Source organism: Lemur catta, chromosome 1 (genome assembly GCF_020740605.2).
Source record: "Lemur catta isolate mLemCat1 chromosome 1, mLemCat1.pri, whole genome shotgun sequence".
Lineage (NCBI taxonomy): Eukaryota > Metazoa > Chordata > Mammalia > Primates > Lemuridae > Lemur > Lemur catta.
This window is the reverse complement of record NC_059128.1, coordinates 125,549,259-125,568,725: the sequence shown is the minus strand read 5'-3', so window position 1 is coordinate 125,568,725 and position 19,467 is coordinate 125,549,259. Positions and strand designations below refer to the sequence as shown.

The window sequence follows — 19,467 nt, the reverse complement described above, 5'->3', positions numbered from 1 at the left end:
AGAGACAGGGTCTCGCTCTTGCTCAGGCTGGTCTCAAACTCCTGAGCCCAAGCAATCGTCCCGCCTTGGCCTCCCAGAGTGCTAAGATTATAGGCATGAGCCACCGCACCCGGCCCATCGTTCTAACACCAAAAGGGGGAAATCTTAGAATCAATGTAAGCCTTACCTGACATTTCATCAACTTATGATATATATAAACACTACATTTACCTTACTTACTTTCTGCATAAACCAGAAACAACTGAGAGTGAACAGCACTAGCCCTGGAACTACATAATAAAACCAATAAAAACTCTAGACAGTGAAGCTTGGTGGAGCTTCTTGGATGGTGAACACACAAACGTGCCAGAAGGGTGATATGCCATGATTCCACGTGGAGAGGGCATGGAAGCTGTGTGTGTGGAACCCTCAGGCCCTGCTCTATGTCTTTTAATTTGGTCCTGATATGTACCCTTTAAATAAAACTATAATCATAAAGATAGTGCTTTCCTGGATTCTGAGTCATTTTAGTAAATTATTAATGCTGGGAACCTCTCCCACCCTCAGCCCAGACTTGTAGCCAGTTGGTTAGAAGTGTGGGCTTGCTGTGGGTGCCTGAACTGTGAGCCCTTACCTTGTGGGGTCCACACCAACTCTGGGTGGTCAGTATCAGATTAGTAATGCAGTACTCAAGCAGGTGTCAGAATAATACCATGGCCAGGCACAGTGGCTCACGCCTATAATCCTAGAGCTTTGGGAGGCCAGGGTGGGAGGAGGATCACCTGGGGCCAGGAGTTCCAGACCAGCCTGAACAATATAGCAAGACCCTGTCTCCACAAAAAAATAGCTGAGGCAGGAAGGTTGCTTGAGCTCCGGAGTTTGAGGTTACAGTGAGCCATGCTACCCCATGCAACAAAGTGAGACCCTGGCTCTAAAACAAACAAACAAAAAGTAATAGCAAACCCCTAACAGAATGTATTCCATCATATCTTACACACACTAACCCAATGCCTATATTCTAAGGATGTAGGAGGAATAAAGCCATAAATATGCACAATTTGTATCATCACACAATATGTACTAGTCCCATTCCTCACAATTTCCGGCTCCTTCAGAAATTTCACCAAATCAACCTCCAGAAAAATTACTTTTAAAAAAAAGTTACTTACTATAAGTAGTTGGAGAAACTGGTTTTAAATCCCAAGAACATTTTCTAAATTTTCTGAAGTAAATGTTCGTATAACACCACATCAGGGGTCAGCAAACATTGTCTGGGCACAGCCAGAGAGTAAATCTTTTAGGCTTCGCAAGCCATACGGTTTCTGCCATAAATACTCAACTTTGCCACTGCAGCAGCAAAAGCAGCCATGGCAATATGTAAACAAAGAAATACAAGTATGTTCCAATAAAACTTTATTTACAAAAATGGGGTCTGGACAAGATTTAGCCCATGGATCACAGTTTTCTGACCCCTACACATTAGATTACTTATTCGAATAAATATGATGTAACTCTTCTTAGGGCACGAAGGTCTGGTTACCATACTAATATTAATAACTGATAGCTCAACAAATAAGTTTAGTATACCTGTTCTTTAAAAAAAAGAAAAACCCTGAACTTAAAGTAAATATATATATATCAATACTTATCAACACTATAATTAAGTGAATTTTATATTAGATAATGCTGAAATAAAGTTTGATGCCAAGAAAAGGTTTAGTCCCTCTATCCGCCAAATAAACATTTATATGCTCTGTAGCATGTATTCACATTCCGAGAAGAATCTATAATCTATATTAGTGTACCTCCATTAAAGCTTGTTCCTCTACAAACTTACTTTGTTGATGACTACAATTAAAGCAAGAATGCTTAATTAATCTGAATTATAAAAGGCGTCCTCCCTCCCAAGAAGAAGGTGAAGAAATTTGCTCTAAATCATTTTACTGCTGGTCCTCAATATTTACAAGAAAAACAGGAAAGGAAAGTTAGTAATTGTTTAGGTTAGATATTAGTCTTAAACTTAAAGATAAAAAATACTATTTCATAATAGGAATTTATCAGGAAACTTCAGGAATTTTTCATGTTTTCCTTATGATTTTAAGACTTATATAATTTTATAATATCCTTCTAAAATTATAATTTTAATCCATTTCATGAAGATGATAAGAACCAATCTCTATGAAAGATTTGTACAAACATAAAGTCATACCACATTTAGAACTTATTTATTATAGCATGTATTAACATAGCATAGTTCATCTCAGAAATATTAGATGTATATACAAACCCATTGGAGTACTGAATATTGCAGCTAATACATTTTTTTCACAGTAAGTCAGCCAATCAAGTGAGTGCTACTGAATGATCCTATCCATTAGGCACTGACTCATGCTTTTCTCATTTAAATGACACTCATCAATCTAATTATATCTTTCTGCCATTAGTGAAAGTTCTGGTGAAAAGTTTATATCCATAATAGCTGACAAAAAGTATAAAAGTGATAGTGCTAAAGATGACATAAGAGTGTTGTATTCATGTGCTAGGGCTGCCATAACGAAGTACCACAAATGCAGTGGCTTAAACAACAGAAATTTATTTTCTCACAACTCTGGAGGCCAGAAGTCCAGGATTAACATGTTACCAGTACTGAATTCTTCTAACGGCCTCTCTCCTCGGCTTTAAATGGCCATCCTCTCTTTGTGTCTTCACAAGGTCTTCTCTCTGTATGTATCTGTGTCCTTATCTCCTCTTCTTATAAGGACACCACTCTTATTGGATTAGGGTCCGCCCTAGTGGCCTCATTTTAACTTAATTACCTCTTTAAAGACCCTATCTCCAAATTTAGTCATATTCTGGGGTACTGGGAGTTGGGACCTCAACATATAAATGGGGGCGGGGAAGCCACTGGTAACAAGTGCCAAAGAAGAGTATCATGCTCAATGTTAAAATTCATGAAACATCTTTAAGAAACTGACTGAGAAAGCCCAAGAAAAATATCGACAAGCCATTAGGGATTAGCATAAATCCCTTGATATTATGCATAAGGGCACCAAAAATATCCTTAAAGTCAGTAATGAACGAAGACTTGTATGACAAAGAAGAATTGTATAACAAAGAGTCAAAAGAAACAGTAGGTGGGGACATATTATCAATTTGGGAGAGGTTTAAAAATGGAAGCATGATGGCAAATATATAATATTGGGAATACATATTCATAGGGACTAAACAGTAATATAACCACATAAAGCAATGGTTCTCCAACTGATGTTCCCAGGATCCTGGTTTTTCTAACTATGTATTGTATGAAGCCAGACTTTCCTCATATACTTCAATCAAAACAACAAATCACAACAGATTGAATGCAGGAGACATGAGAATCCATTACCTCCTATTAAACATTAAAGAGATTTGCTGAAATGTAAAACATTGTCACTCTTCTCACAAACTTATTTGTTTTGGATAAGTTTTTTTCATCAAAATGTTATTTGTATTAACTTACAGTGGGTTTATTTTACTGTTCAATGAGTTAACAAATATTTTCAAATTTCTGTTTTAATTTCTGATATGACAAATACTAGAAGATCTACCCATATAATCCATAGCCCTTTGGATCCTCAAGAATTTAAGATGTAAAACCATCCTAAGAACAAAACATCTGAGAATCCAGAACATTGATTCAGTTAGCACTTCCATTCCAGGAACCCCTCCCCAGTTCCTGTACTAACTAGGTTCACCTATAAAACTAAATGTTCCACTGAGAGATGCAGTTACTTTGAGGGTTTGTTATATAAAGTTTAGCTAGCCCACTAGAGAAATAGACAGGGGATGGAATGATTCATCTAATTACTAAATTTTAGAGACCCTAATTTATAAACAGGAGTCATCGTGGTACAGAAGAGAAAACCAATGGATCATCTATGAGCCAAGATGCTCAGCTTTTGATTTGTAATGATATCCTAGCTATCTACAACTTCAGGCAAATCATTTATTTCTCTGGGTTGATTAGTGTCATGAACTATAAAATCACAGGATAAACAAAATAACCTCATGTCCCTTACAGTTCAAAATTCCATAATTTCAGGAAAATCCAAAATTAACAATGGAAGAGGAAATCATAATGGGCATTGTTAAGCACTCTACAAAGCAAAGATTTTAATCATGAAAAAGTTAAGTCAGTGATTTGGAAGATTATTAACAGCTGGAGACTTTTTCCTAATATAACTTTCTATATTTTCCAGAAAAAGTGATTGGCACCTTTAGATGACTACTGTGTCACAAGAAATATCAAGTAAGAATCTACCTTTTTTTTAAAAAACCTATAAAATAAGAAGTAAATATTGGTTACAGAAATGACTTGTTGGTGAGTACTTTACCAAAGAAAGCTATTAGTATTTGCTAACTATTAATCCAAGACAGGAAAAAAAAAAAAAAAGGTAAGGTTGTTAAAGTAGAAAACTTCATAAATATAAAACATCCCAACATATAAACAAAAAGTTAAAAACTCCACACTGAAAGGAAAGGAATTCTTCCTGGCAATAATTAAAGATTTATTTTATCCAAGTACTGACAGATTTGGAAAAGATTTTTTTCTAGTTTAAAAATGTTTTGAAACTGAAAACTCAGAACAGCTCTGAATTCTAAATTATGAGATTATGTCCTAATTGGCACATAATCTATGCTACATTAAGAGATTACAGAGCAGAATTGTAACTAAAAACATACCACCCAGTTGGCAAGATAAGACAGAAATACATCCCTCATAAAGCTCGGAGAGTTTCAAAAGAAATTTCTTTTACTACCTTAAGTTTACTCAAGTAATGTCTGAAGAACAATTTGAAATAGCAAGGAAATATTCTTTTTACTTCTCTAATTAAGAATACATGCCCCTCCCAAAAGTTTATTTCTAAGTGAATTTAGCAAAATAGATTTCTAAAGTTAGGTTTAAGAATTCTAAATAATTCAGTATAATTTGCTGATGAAAAGCTTCATTCTATTTGTCACCTTAAACTCTTTTTTCCACGATAAGAGCTTTATTTTTAAATCTATTAAAATAACTCTATATCTGTATGAATTAAAATATCTTCCACAGAACAAGAACTGAATTCAGTGAGCTTTAATAGACTCAGCAGAACACAAGGAATCTTCATAAAGAGGAAAAAATAATTTTGAAATATTATTGGAGAAATAAATAAATAAGGCAGTTTTGCTTTGCATAGTTTTGATATGCACGAATTTCAGTTACCACATTTTAGTTAAATAACACCAGTCCCCCCCAACATGATTTAACTTTCAGTTACCACAAGAACTATTAGTAATTACATAAAGTACAAACTCTGCTGCTAGCCCTTCAGTCCACAAATCACCACATAAATAACAGATGAACATTGTAACTGGTGACCAATCATATCAACGTTTCAAAGTTTATTGGTGAATGGTCACTGTACATATCTTATTCAGCTCATCCACAGAATGCAAAGTGTACAGTTGGCCTGCCTCCTTGTCCCCCAATGATAAATCATTTACAAACCATTTACAAAAATGGATTAAAAAAGAACTGGCCAATAAAGATGAAAGTTCAGTAAAGACGTGAAAAGTGACAACACTAGATGTGAAATTCAAATCGAACATAAATGGGTTTATTGAAGAAATAACTGAATGTAGGAATGGTGACATTGCCACCATTCATGAGATAAAACAGGAAGACAATATTACGGATAAAGTGATGTCCACAAGAGTCTCACATTAAAGAAGCTCTGGGAGACATTTCACAACATTGAAAACAGAAAGGATAAAATGTTGAGAGCTGATCCACACTTAGAAAGGAGTACGGCAATTCACCAAGGCATAGAAAAGATATTTGCTTTTTAACAACTTATCCAATGAGAAGGCAACAAGCAAACTATTTTAACAAAAAAAATGTTAAACCCTTTAATTCTCAATGCTTCTAACGTTTTATATTATGGTGTCTAAATATTAGCTTTAGTATTTTTCCATTTCTCTATTTATTTATAACAAAAAGTAAATTTTTAATGTTTTTGACAAAAAATATTAAAGAGCACAGAATAATTATAATTTTACCAATTAATTAGAAAGATTGCTTTGTATATTTTCAGCTTGCACAGTTATTTTTTACAATCTCCAACCACCACACAAAGTTAGCAACTACCTATACATTAAATTTACAGTGATCCTCTGGTTATAATCCATGTATAAGAATCAACTAAAACTAGGTTTTATTATACTTTTCCTAAAGTAACTTTTGCAGAAGAGATTTATTTTAATTCAGTAAACATTTGTTGCAGAAGAATCACTTGACAGGCATTATACAAGTCCTCAAGATTCAGGATAGATCACTTTTATACTAGATTCTGTTCTATAAGGAAAATTATTTTAGCAAAGTTCCAGTCTACATCAGTTTTGCTCTAAAATCTAAAATGGCAATAGAAAACCACAAAACATGAAAACAGTATGGTGATCACTCAAAGAATTAAACATAGAATTACCATATGATCCAGCAATTCCACTTCTGGGTATACACCCAAAGAATTAAAAGTTGGGTTTCCAAGAGATATTTGTATACCCCAGGGTCATAACAGCATTTTTCACAACAGCAAAAAAAGGTGGAAGCAACACAAGTGTCCATCAACACATGAATGGATAAACAAAATGTGGTATGTACATGCAATGGAATATTATTCATCCTTTAAAAGGAAGGAAATTCTGTCACATGCTACATGGATGAACCTTAAGTACATTATGCTAAGTGAAATAAGCCAGTCACAAAAGAACAAATACCGCATGATCCCTCTTATGTGAAGTACCTAGAATAGTCAAATTCATACAGACGGAAAGCAGAATTGTGGTTACCCAGGGTAGGTGGGGAGCAGTGGTGGACAGAGAGTCAACACTTAACAGATACAGAGTTATAATCTGGCCAGATGAAAAAGTTCTGAAGATGGATGGTGATGATGGTTGCACAACAGCATGAATGTACTTAATGCCACTGAACCATACACTTAAAATTAGTTAAAATGGTAAATTTTATGTGATGTCTATTTTACCACAAATAATAAAAGAGGAAAAAAAGCCAAAAGTCTCTTTCAGACATACAAAAGCTAAAAGAACTCATCACCAGCAGACTAGCACAACACTTCATGTCTAAGGGGACCAGAAGAATAAAGACCACCAGAACTCTAGGCTGTAAAACAATGCCCAATAAATGCGAAAGGGCTCAAATCATATAATGGATATTTTCTGATCAGAAATGGTAACTATGGATAAATATAAAGGAATTATGTTCCTCATATTAAATCTCATTAAAAGCTCGTTCTTTTAAAAACAAAAATAAAAACAAAGCATTGTGGGGTTTAAAACATACACAGAAAGAAAACATATGACACCAACAGCACATAAGCAAGAGATAAGTGGAATAAACTGTTGTAAGGTCTCAATACACTCATGAAGTAATATCATAGTCTACCTTGAAGTGATAAGTTGTTTACCAGAAGCCCTAAGGAAAACACAAAGGAACAAAAGAAAGAAAAAGAGAGAAAGAAAGAAAAACAGAACAGAGTTTTAGCTAATCAGCCAAAAAAAAGGTAAGAAGGAATCACAAAAAACCACTCAATCCATGAGGCAGAAAAAGAGAATAAACGTTAAGTTAGAATGGCTATATTCCTATTAGACAAAATAGATTTTTGAAGAAAGAATATTACGCAAGATAAAAGGAGTCTTTTTACAAAGATGAAGAGGTCAACTCATCAAGAGGACATAACAAGCCTAAGGATTTATGTATCTAATACTACCACTTCAAAATACAAAGACAAAAAAATGATAAAAATGCAAAGAAAAACAGACTAATCCAAAATTATATTTGGAAATTTCAATATACCTTCCTCAATAATTGATAAAACAAGTAGACAGAATCAGTAAAGACACGGATGAATTTAACAATATTATCAACCAACTTGACCTAATGAGATTTACAGACATTCCACCCAACCACAGCAAAATACACATTTTTTTCTCAAATGCACACAAAACATTTTCCAAGATAAAAAATATTCTGGGCTATACCATAATTCTTTATAAATATGAAAGGATTCAAATCATATAAAGTATTATCGACAATCGCCAAGACATGGACTCAACCTAGGTGTCCATCAACAGATAAAGAAAATACTGGGGGATGTACACATGCACCCACACATATATATTTTTTAATGGACTATTATTGAGCCTTAAAAAGGAGAGAACTTCTGTTATGCAACATAACACAATAGATGACCTGGAGGACATATGATAAGTGAAATAAGCCAGGCACAAAAACACTGAATGATCTCACTTTTTTAAATGTGGAAACTAAAAAAGTTAAGCTTATAGAAGCAGAAAATAGAATGGTGGTTGTCAGGAACTAGGGGTGGGGTGTAGGGGAATATGGGGCTGTTGGTCAAAGGGTACAAAGTGTCAATTATGCAGAATGAATAAGTTCTGGAGGTCTAATGTACTACAGTATGGTGACTACAGTTAATAATATAGTGCTGTATACTTCAAATTTGCTGAAAGAGTAGATCTTAAATGTTCTCGACACACAAAAAAGGTAGCTATGTGACGTGACAGATATGTTAGCTTGATAGTGGTAATCATTTCCAATGTACATGTATATCAAAACGTCACACTGTACATCTTAAATATATATATATGATTTTTGTCAATTATACCTCAACATATCTGGAAAAAAATAAAGCTATTATTCCATGTAAAAAATCATATAAAGTATATGTTTCTGACCACTATGAAATTAGGAATTAGTAGCAGAAATATCCTTGCAAAACTCCAAAATATTTGGAAACTAAATAACACATTTCCAAATAAACTCTGGGTTAGAAAGAAATCAAAAAGCAGAATTAGAGATTATTTTGAGCTGAATGAAAATGAAAGCACAACATATCTAAATTTATGAGATACAGCTAACACACTATTTAGAGGGAAATTTATAGACCTAAACACTTATGTTAGAAAAGATGAAGGGTCTCAAGTCAATGACCTTGGCTTTCACCATAATAAAGTATAAAATAAGAGCAAATTAATCCCCAAGTAAGCAAAAGAAAAAGAAATAATGATCAAAATGGAAATCAATGCAACAGATAACAGAAAAATACAGAAAATAAATAAAACCAAAAGCTGCTTTTAGAAAATCAGTAAAATTGATAAACTAGCCATAATAAGAAAAGATACCAATAATCAATATCAAGAATGAGTAATGTGAAATTACCACAAATTCTACAAATATTTTAGAAATTTGGGGTTATGAATACGTTTATGCAAATAAACCTGACAACTTAGGTGAAACAGCTAAATTCCTGGGAAGACAAAAAGCTCGTTCAAGGCTGAGAACAGTGGCTCATGTCTGTAATTCCAGAACTTTGGGAGGCCAAGGCAGGAGGACTGTTTGAGCCCAGGAGTTCAAGAATAACCTGGGCAGTATAGTAAGACCTCATCTCTACCAAAACCAAAAAAAAATTTTTTTTAATTAGCCGGGCATGATAGCACGTGCCTGTGTGCCTGTACGTACTAGCTACTCAGGAGGCTAAGGCAAGAGAAGGATTGCTTGGGCCTAAGAGTTCAAGGTTACAATGAGCTATGATCACGTCACTGTACTCCAGCCTGGGTGACAGAGCAAAACTCCATCTAGACCTGTATCTACTAAAGAAATTAAACATACGTAGCTAAATGCCTTTCCATCAATAAAAATGGAAAACTGTCCAATATATTCTATAAAACCACCGTTACACTGACACCAAAACCAGACAAAGACATTACAAGAAAAGAAAACTACAGACCAATAACGCTCAAGAGCACAGAAGCAAAAATTCTTAAAGTTCTAGCAAAGTAAGTCTAACAATCTAGGAAACTGATAATAAAACACGGTTAAGTGGGGTTTATGCCAGGAAAGCAAGGTCAGTTTAACACTCAAAAAAAAAAAAAAAAAAAAAAAAAAAGTAATTCATCATATTCACAGACTAAAAACAAACTATGATCATTTCAACAGATGCAGAAAAAGCATTTGACAAAATCCATCATCCATTCCCAATAAGAACTCTCAGAAAACTAAAACTAGATGATATAACCACTTTGGAAAACAATTTGGCAATTTTTTATAAAGTTAAACAGACACCTACCATGTTACCTATCCATTCCACTCAGAGGTATGTACCCAAATGAATGAGAAGTATATGACCATACAAAGATTTGTACACAAATGTTTGTATAAGCTTTATTTATTTATTTATTTATTTATTTTTAAGAATTTATTTTTTTAGAGATGGGATCTCACTGTGTTGCCCAGGCTGGTCTTGAACTCCTGGGCTCAAGAGATCCTCTCACCTCAGGCTCCCAAGTAGCCAGTACTGCACCCAGTCATAGAAGTTTTATTTGTAATAGCCAAAACTTGAAAACAATCCAGATTTCCATCAACATGTGAATGGATAAACAAAATGTTTAACAATGGAAACTACTCAGAATTAAAAAGGAGTGAACTATTTTTACATGCAACAACATGGATGAATCTCAAAATAATTATGCTGAGTGAATGAAGCCACACCAAAAAAATATATACTGTGTTATTCCATTTGTGTAAAATTCTAGAAAATGTAAACTAATCTATAGGGACAGAAAGCCTGAGGGCAGGGGATAGGAGGGAGGGATTATAAAGGAACGTGAAGACTTTGAAGGACAGCTTCACTGAAGATAAATAAGTTTTAAAAAGGAATTATGAAGAAATTTGGGGGGATGTTCATTATCTTGAATGGGTTGATGGTCTTATAGGTATACGAGTGTGTCAAAATTTATAAAAACTGTACGCTTTAATTATGTGCAATTAACTTTACCTCAAAAAAGCTCTTAGAAGAGTAGGGTAGTGGTGACAGTTGCAAAACAATAAGAATGTACTTAATGCCACTGAAATGTACACTTAAAAATGGTTAAAATGGTCAATTTTATGTTATGTTTATTTTATCACAATAAAAAATAGACTAAAAAACAGTAGGTCTACTGAACTCCAAACTGCAGCTAAAAGTGATTATGACCACAGTCAGTCAGTAAGGAGTAAGAAATCCATATACCCAGTCTATTAATACCTCTTTGACATATGCTGTCATTTGATTAAATTGAATTTAAAGCTGTTTACAAGCTGTTACCTGTGAGATATGATTGATGGAAGACTCCATTCTCCGAAGTTGAGAGGCTTGGATGTCCAGCAATTGGAGTACATTGTTGGCCAATGCATTTATTTGATAAGCAACACTAGCTAGAGATTGGTTTGTGTAGGCTTTGGTCTCTTCTAAAGCTTTTCTCTTGTCTGTAGCCTGAAATAAGAACAAACCCGTAGTTATTTAGGTTAACGTTCATTAAAAATATATTCTACAGAAAGGCAAAGTTATAATTATATTTTTTAATAGAAAAGCTCGATTCAATGAAAAAGTTTATTGCACCCATGTGACAATAGTCCCAGGACACTGGATTAAGCCATGGCAGAAATCGCTACCTGCCAGCTGGGAAGCACACCCTCCTGAGTAGCCCATCCACCGAGATCCACTAAAGTAGCCATCAGGCAACTGTAATCGCAGCATCAGAGACACACTGTACCAGCTGGTTCTCCTCACCCAAACCCTCTCCACCACCAATTCACTGCATTACATCTTTAGGACCTTACTGTCAGCTCAAAGCTCCCAACCCATCAACAACTAAATCCATTCCACCTTATACTCCTGTTGCCACTAATCACCATCAGAAATCCAACAGACCATTACCTATTATGATCAAGCCTATCATCCCCACAAAAACTACCATGAATCTTACTTCCCAGTCAGTCCCCACCCATCGCTCCTTCCCAAACTCCTGTACATAACTCAGTCAAGTGGTAAGAACTCCTCAAAGAGCACAGGTAAAAGAGAAATGATAAACTGATGTGGGTAAGAGGGGGAATCAGCAACTTGTATCACAAAGAGTAAATATCACTAATATATTACCTAAAAATGAAGAAAAAGGCCAAGAATACATGGAAAAAATGGAATAGAGATCTAATAGACAGTTCACAAAAAAGTAATGCAACCACTCTTAACCACATGAAGAGATGTTCAACCTCACTGATCAGAAAAAGATGCAAATGCAAACCAATATGAGATAACTATTTCTCACCTACCCAGCTACCAAATATAGAAAACAAAGTTGTAGGAAGACTCTCTGACACACTGCTAGTGACAGCCAGCAAAATTACATACAGATTTACTTTCTGACCCACTAAGCTCACTTTTAGGAATATATCTCAAAAAGAAAAAATCACTGGCAAAAATACAAAAAGATATGTACAAAATTACTCATTGCAGCACTATCTATAATAGCAGAAGACTAGAAACAACCAATACAACCATCAATAGGAGAATGGTTGAATAAATTGTGGTATCTCCACAAATGGACTACTACATTGTCATAATAAGGAATATTCAAGAAATATTTCTATTAGCACCATTCCATGATCTCCAGAATATTGCTAAGGTAAAAAAACAATGTGGGGGAAAATGTGTATAATATGCTATTTGACTAACAAAGGGAGTAATATGGAAATACATGCCTATACTTTTTTAAAAAGGAAGGAAACCACGAAATTAAAAAAAAAATAATTACATACAACGGGAGAGGGTAAATAGGTTCCAGGAAGCATGGATAGAAAATGGAATTCTTGGCCAGGCGCGGTGGCTCACACCTGTAATCCTAGCACTCTGGGAGGCCGAGGTGGGTGGATTGTTTGAGTTCAGGGGTTTGAGACCAGCCTGAGCACGAGCGAGACCCCGTCTCTACTAAAAATAGAAAGAAATTATCTGGACAGCTAAAATATATATAGAAAAAAAATTAGCTGGGCATGGTGGCACATGCCTGTAGTCCCAGCCACTCAGGAAGCTGAGGCAGAGGGATTGCTTAAGCCCAGGCGTTTGAGGTTGCTGTGTGCTAGGCTGACGCTACGGCACTCACTCTAGCCCGGGCAACAAAGCGAGACTTTGTCTCAAAAAAAAAAAAGAAAAAAGAAAATGGAATTCTTTAAACATATCTTGTTTCACAGATTTGCCTTTGGAACTAGGTACAGGCATTCCTCAGAAATATTACAGTTTTGATTTGAGACTACCATCATAAAGTGAACACTGCAATAAAGCAAATCACATGAATTTTTTGGTTCCCCAATGCATATAAAAGTTGTTTATACTATACTGTATTCTACTGGGCATGTAATAGCATTACATTTTTGAAAACTATGTACATGTCTTAATTTTAATACTATATTGTTTCCAATCCACTGAGCAGCTAATCTAAAAGATAATAAAGAAATGAAAGAAGGTTTTTTTACTTTTTAAAAAAAACAAAGAAACAAAATTTAATAAAAAAAACACTATATTGTTAAAAAATGCTATCAATCATCTGAGTCTTCAGTGAGTTGTAATCTTTTTGCTGTTAGTGGTCTTGCCTTCATGTTGATGACTGCTGAAGGTGGAAGTGGCTGAATAAGACAACCAAGTTGGCTGGGTGTGGTGGCTCACACCTGTAACCCTAGCACTCTGGGAGGCTGAGGCAGGAGGATCGCTTGAGGTCAGGAGTTCAAGACCAGCCTGAGCAAGAGTGAGACCCCATCTCTACAAAAAATAGAAAATTTAGCTGGGCATGGTAGCACACGCCTGTAGTCCCAGCTACCTGGGAAACTGAGGCATGAGGATCACTGGAGCCCAGGAGTTTTGAGATTGCAGTGAGCTATGATGACGCCACTGCACTCTAGCCAGGGTGACAGAGTGAGACTGTCTCAAAAAAAAAAAAAAGACAACAACAAAGTTTGCCGCATCAACTGACTCTTACTTTCAGAAAAGTTCTTTTGTAGAATGCAACCAGTTTTTTGTTCACCCATGAGAAGTAACACTTCATCCGTCCAAGTTTTCTCATGAAATTACAGCAATCCAGCCATATCTTCAGGCTCCACTTCTAATTCTATTAATAGTTCTCTTGCTATTTCTATCACATCTGCAGTTACTTTCTCTAATGAAGTCTTAAGTAGCCCTCAAAGTTATCCATGAGGGTTGGAATCAAGTTCTTCCAAAATCCAGTTAATGTTAATATTTTTACCTCCTCCCATGAATTGTGAATGTTCTTAATGGCATCTGGAATGGTGAATCCTTTCCAGGTTTTCAATTTATTTTTTCCAGCTCCATCAGAGGAATCATTATCTATGGCAGCTCTAGCCTTATGAAATGTGTTTCTTAAATAATAAGACTGGAAAGTTGAAATTAATTCATGATCCATGGGATATGTTATATTAGCAGGCATGAAAACAACATTAATCTCCTTGTACAATCTCTACCAGAGCTCTTGGGTGACTAGGAGCATTGTCAATGAATAGTAATCTTCTGAAAGGAATCTTTTTTTTCTGAGCAACAGGTCTCAATAGTGGGCTTACAATATTCAGTAAGTCATGCTGTAAATAGAAGTGATGTCATTCAGGCTTTGTTTTTCTATTTTTATAGCACAGGCATCATTGACTTGGCATAATTCTTAAGTGCCTTTGGATTTTTAGAATGGTGAATGAGCACTGGCTTCAACCTCAAGTCACCAGTTGCATTAGCCCCTAAGGAGACAGTCAGCCTGTCCTTTGAAGCTTTGAAGCCAGGCATTGACTTCTCCTCTGGAGCTATGAAAGTACTAGATGGCATCTTCTCCCAATATACAGGAGATGTCTCCAGTGAAAATCTGTTGTTTAGTGTTGCTTCCTTCATCAGTTATCTCAGCTAGACAACTTGCTGCAGCTTCCACATCAACCCTTACTGCTTTACCTTGCAATTTTAGGTTATGGAGACAGCTTCTTTCCTTAAGCCTCATGAACCAACTTTTGCTAGCTTCCAACTTTTCTTCTGCAGCTTCCTCACCTCTCTCAGAATGCACAGAATTGAGAAGAGTTAGACCCTTGTTCTGGATTAGGCTTCAGTTCAAGGGAATGTTGTGGCTGATCTGATCTTCTACTCAGACCACTCAAACTTTCTCCACATCAACAAATAAGGCTCTTTTGCTTTCTTATCATTTGTATGTTCAGTGGAGTAGCACTTATAATTTCCTTCAAGAATTTTTCCTTTGGGCTGCGCATAGTGGATCATGCCTATAATCCTAGCACGTTGGGAGGTGGAGGCAGGAGGATTGCTTGAGCCCAGGAGTTCGAGACCAGCCTGAGCAACAGTGAGACCATGTCTCTACTAGAAATACAGAAAAAAAAAATAGTCAGCAGCATGTGCACACCTGTTGTCCCAGCTACTCAGGAGGCTTTGACAAGAGCATCACGTGAGCCCAGGAGTTTGAGGTTGCAGTTACACTCCATGATAACACTCCATAATTATTTCCAGGGTTTTCTTCTCAGGATCGTCTTCCAAGTGGCCGATATCAATTCTGCAAATTTTGATGGTAGTAATTTCTTCATTTTACCAGAAGCCGTTAAAAAAAAAAAACCTTTTTTATGCCAAAAACCAGGTTTCTATTCTTTCCTTAATGGTCCTTAAATAGTTTGTTGACCAAAGGTCCAGGGTAAAATAATCCAGTTAAGCCACCAAGAAAAACAACCAAATTTGCACAAGCACAAACAATGACAACTATTCCATGACTGCTGCCTGGCTGACAGCTTTTTAAGGACACCATTAACTGTAAAATGCATTCCAATTTCAGTTATGAGAATTGATGAAATATATAAGAAACACTTCTTGGTTTAAGCGTCTTTTTAAAAAAGAAGTATGTTAATGCAAATTAAAAGGATTAAAAATCTCAAGTTTTAATACACCTGGTACAGGAAGACTTGTATACACCATGAAGTACACAAAAATAAACATCTATTTTGCTGAAGGCCAATGTACATGTTGATCGGTTTGAGAACTGAGAAACTTTCCAGAAAGAATCCATAATCACTTTGTGGAAAAGGATTAGAGAATTAAGGGAAAAAAGAGCACACAGGCCAAATGCTGGTTCACCACTGACAAATAAACCTATTAAGCACAGAGTCGTAGGGATTAGGGCAAACATACACCCAATGCCTAGCTACCACTGAAAGGATCTAATTTTCTCCAACAGAATTCCCATTCCAATAAAAGTAAAAACTAAAACGAAATCCTACCAGGTAATGGCAAGTATCCAGCAAAAAGAATACATTTTTTGCATAACAATGCAGGTTGAGACCTTTCACAGAAGCTTCAACACAATTCTCCCTACCACCTCCCACTCAGCACCTGCCAACAGGCCCAGGAGCCCTTTTCTTCCCAGCAACGTCTGGGGAGAAGCTTCTGCTGCCTGCTGCGTCCCATAGTTCTGGTGGACAGAAATGCAAGTTGTGGCACACTCTCTTCTTTAATTGGAGAGCTAACACAAAACGACCAACTGCTAGTACACATACTTATTGTACAAAATTCCACGTTCAATCATAACGTAGAATGTTTTAGAGCATTTACAAGTCAATTTATATCCCCAAGGCATTTCCAATAACCAGATAATTAGACTCAAATTTTAAGTTTTACTACAATTATAACCTAAGTCAATGACACTTTCCCAATTTCTTAATTTTTTTAACATCCTGTACCATACTATAGGACTTATATTTTAAAAATAGGCTAATGCAAAACTTGGAAAAACCCAGTTCTACAAAGAACAACTACATTTAAACACATAATTAGTTACATGATTAAGTATTATTAGAGAATATCTCATATTTATTCCAAGACATTTGCTTCCTTCCATTAACTCCTTCCATGTTAACAAATTATCTTCTCATACAATTTAATTTCTTCTTAAAAGGAATTATATAGCAAAAGCCATGATAATCAAGAATGTAGCCCGGAGCACAGAGCACACCTGTAGTCCCAGCTACTCAGGAGGCTGAGGTGGGAGGATTGCTTGAGCTCAGGAGTTTGAATCCAGCCTGGGCAACAGAGCAAAACCCTGTCTCTAGAAATAAAAAGAGTGTAGCTTGAGTTAACACTCTCACATACTACTGAAAAGTACAAACAGATAATATGCATCACAATGCTTTTAAATGTATATATTCTTCACTTCTAGGAATTTACCAAAAAGAAACAAAAAGCCAAGTGCAAAAAATCTGTATGCTCAAGGATGTTCATGCCACCTTTGTTTATAACAGCAAAACAACTAGAAACAATCTACATGGCCAATTTTTAAAAATTCCTATATTGGAATACCATGTAGTCAATAAAATGATATAGATATTTATCAAGAAGGAAGGTATATTAAGTCAGGATTCAAACTGAGAAGCTAGAACCACTACAAGTTATGGAATAAAGAATGTATTACAGAATTTTACCTTACAATTATAGGAATAGTTGGGGAAGTAATGAAGGTCAGAGAAAGACACTGAAAGGTCTGAGAAACAATCATCAACCAGCCAATTTGAGAACCTAAACATCTGGCTGCAGAAACGGGACTACAAAGGAAAGGCTCATGGGAGATCTCGGAAGCTGTGCCTCTGTAGGTCTGCCACCAGACCTGGAAGTATGCCAGGTGAATGAGCCTGATGCCACTGTTGGCCAAATTCTCAGCAATCAGGAGAAAGAGCCGGACACAGAGCAAACGAGAGCAAGGTCAAGCAGGAACCCACCAGCACCTCTCTGCCTCTCCCCTACATCTAACTACAAAAACCTTCAGGGGGTAAAGGGTGTTGCTTACACAAATTCCTCTTTGGCCAATTTTAACCCGTAACCATACAGGGAGGAAGATTATGAGACATATAGTTTCAGCATAAGTAAAATGGTATAGTACAAACCACCACAGCATACTCTGTCAATACGGTATATATATTCACTTCTTTTAATCATATTCAACTCCTGAATAAAGACAACAGCAAAATCGTGCTTCAGTCTAACATGATTAGAACTATCCTTCATATGACCAAAAGTATACAATCTCCCAAAACAGAATACAAAGTCTACTTTCTCTCTCTCTGGGTTATGTTCATTCCTTTTCTAGTTAGCTGAGTCACATCTCCCCTCTGATATCCTGTAACTTAAATACTAAAATACAAGTAACCACTACTAACGCATCCTAAGTTAACCGACCTCGTCTGGTCAAATGTTCTTTCCTAGCAGGGTAACCCAAACCTTCTCTGCCATTAGGAACCCTGATTGTATTGGGTTGTCCTAGTTTTCCATTAACTTTTATCACAGAACACAACGGTGATAAGAGATACTCCAGAAGATGTCCTGTATTCCAGACATACCCCTCATTATCCCACTGTGTAGTAGCAACCGAATTTCCACCTGAGAGTCAGGATCAGTCACCCTAACCAGCACAGTAATCCCCTGCTTTGCCCGTTAGTTCACTGGCATGAGGAAGCCAAAGTGGCCAAGTGCCCAACTTCCAGTTTAATAGAACCAATGCTGTGTTTCCCAGTAAAAAAATTCCTCTATATGGAACTAAGAATAAGAACTCTAACCTAGGATAGCCCAGAGTTGTTTTGAAAAGAGGCAGAAATTTTGCTCATGGATTATTAGGGGTAATAGTGAGAGAAAATCACTCCATTTCTACCCCTTGATTGCCTGACTTGAGAATGCTGGCTACGAGAGAAAGGCCACCACATACTGGTTGCTGATTCGGAGAATAGACTACATTCTAGAGAACACAACTCCAGCACTGCAAAGAGTTGCCACGTAGCTAGTTCAGTAAGTCAATCTTCGAAAGGACATTCCACTGTCAAGTCAATTCAGCTGCTTCAGGGTAACAGGGATTACGGGAAGACCAGGAATTCCATGAACATGAGCTCAATGTCACATTTCATTTACTATACAATGAATTCCCCAGTCAGAATCAAAGTGGTATGAAATACCATGACATAAATAAGGCATTTTCTAAGTCACAAATAGTTTTGGCAGAAGCAATGGAGACAGGGAAGGCAAATCCATACCCAGAGTAGGCAGTTACTCCACTGAGAAGAAAGTACTCTCCTTTCCATTACAGGAGTTCAATGCAAGCAGCCTGCCACCAGATGTCTGGCTGGTCCCTCCAGAGGAATGGCACTATCTCTGGGAGTCAGTGTTGTCTCTCTGTTATTGGCGAGCTGGTCATTCAGCAGCCGCAGTAGCCAGGTCAGTCTTGGTAAGTGGAAACCCATGCTGCTAAGCACATACACAACCTCCATGCCTGTCATCATCACATCTTTTTCATAAACCCATGGAGCAAGGATGGGGTGGCTGGGGGAAAAGGCTGAAATCCACAGGTGACATTTTGTCCACCTGATTATTAAGATCCTCCTCTGCTGAGGAGACATTCACAAATAACACAAATATTACTCTGTGCCCATTCAGAAGTATATTCACATATCTATTCCCCACACTTTTAATCATATTCCTTCAAAGTCCGTAATGAATCAGCCAAACTATTAGCTACTGCCATGAATCAGAGTACATCCACATC

General features: G+C 36.4%; 1 protein-coding gene across 1 annotated transcript in view; it reads right to left on the bottom strand.

Annotated features, from left to right (window-relative positions):
- The window catches only part of LOC123625026 (abl interactor 1-like), a 52,090-nt gene that overhangs the window by 8,535 nt on the left and 24,088 nt on the right, over positions 1-19,467 (bottom strand). The window contains exon 2 of the mRNA XM_045533224.1: positions 11,178-11,345. Coding sequence (XP_045389180.1) covers positions 11,178-11,345 — 168 coding nt within the window. The remainder of the gene's footprint in view (positions 1-11,177; positions 11,346-19,467) is intronic.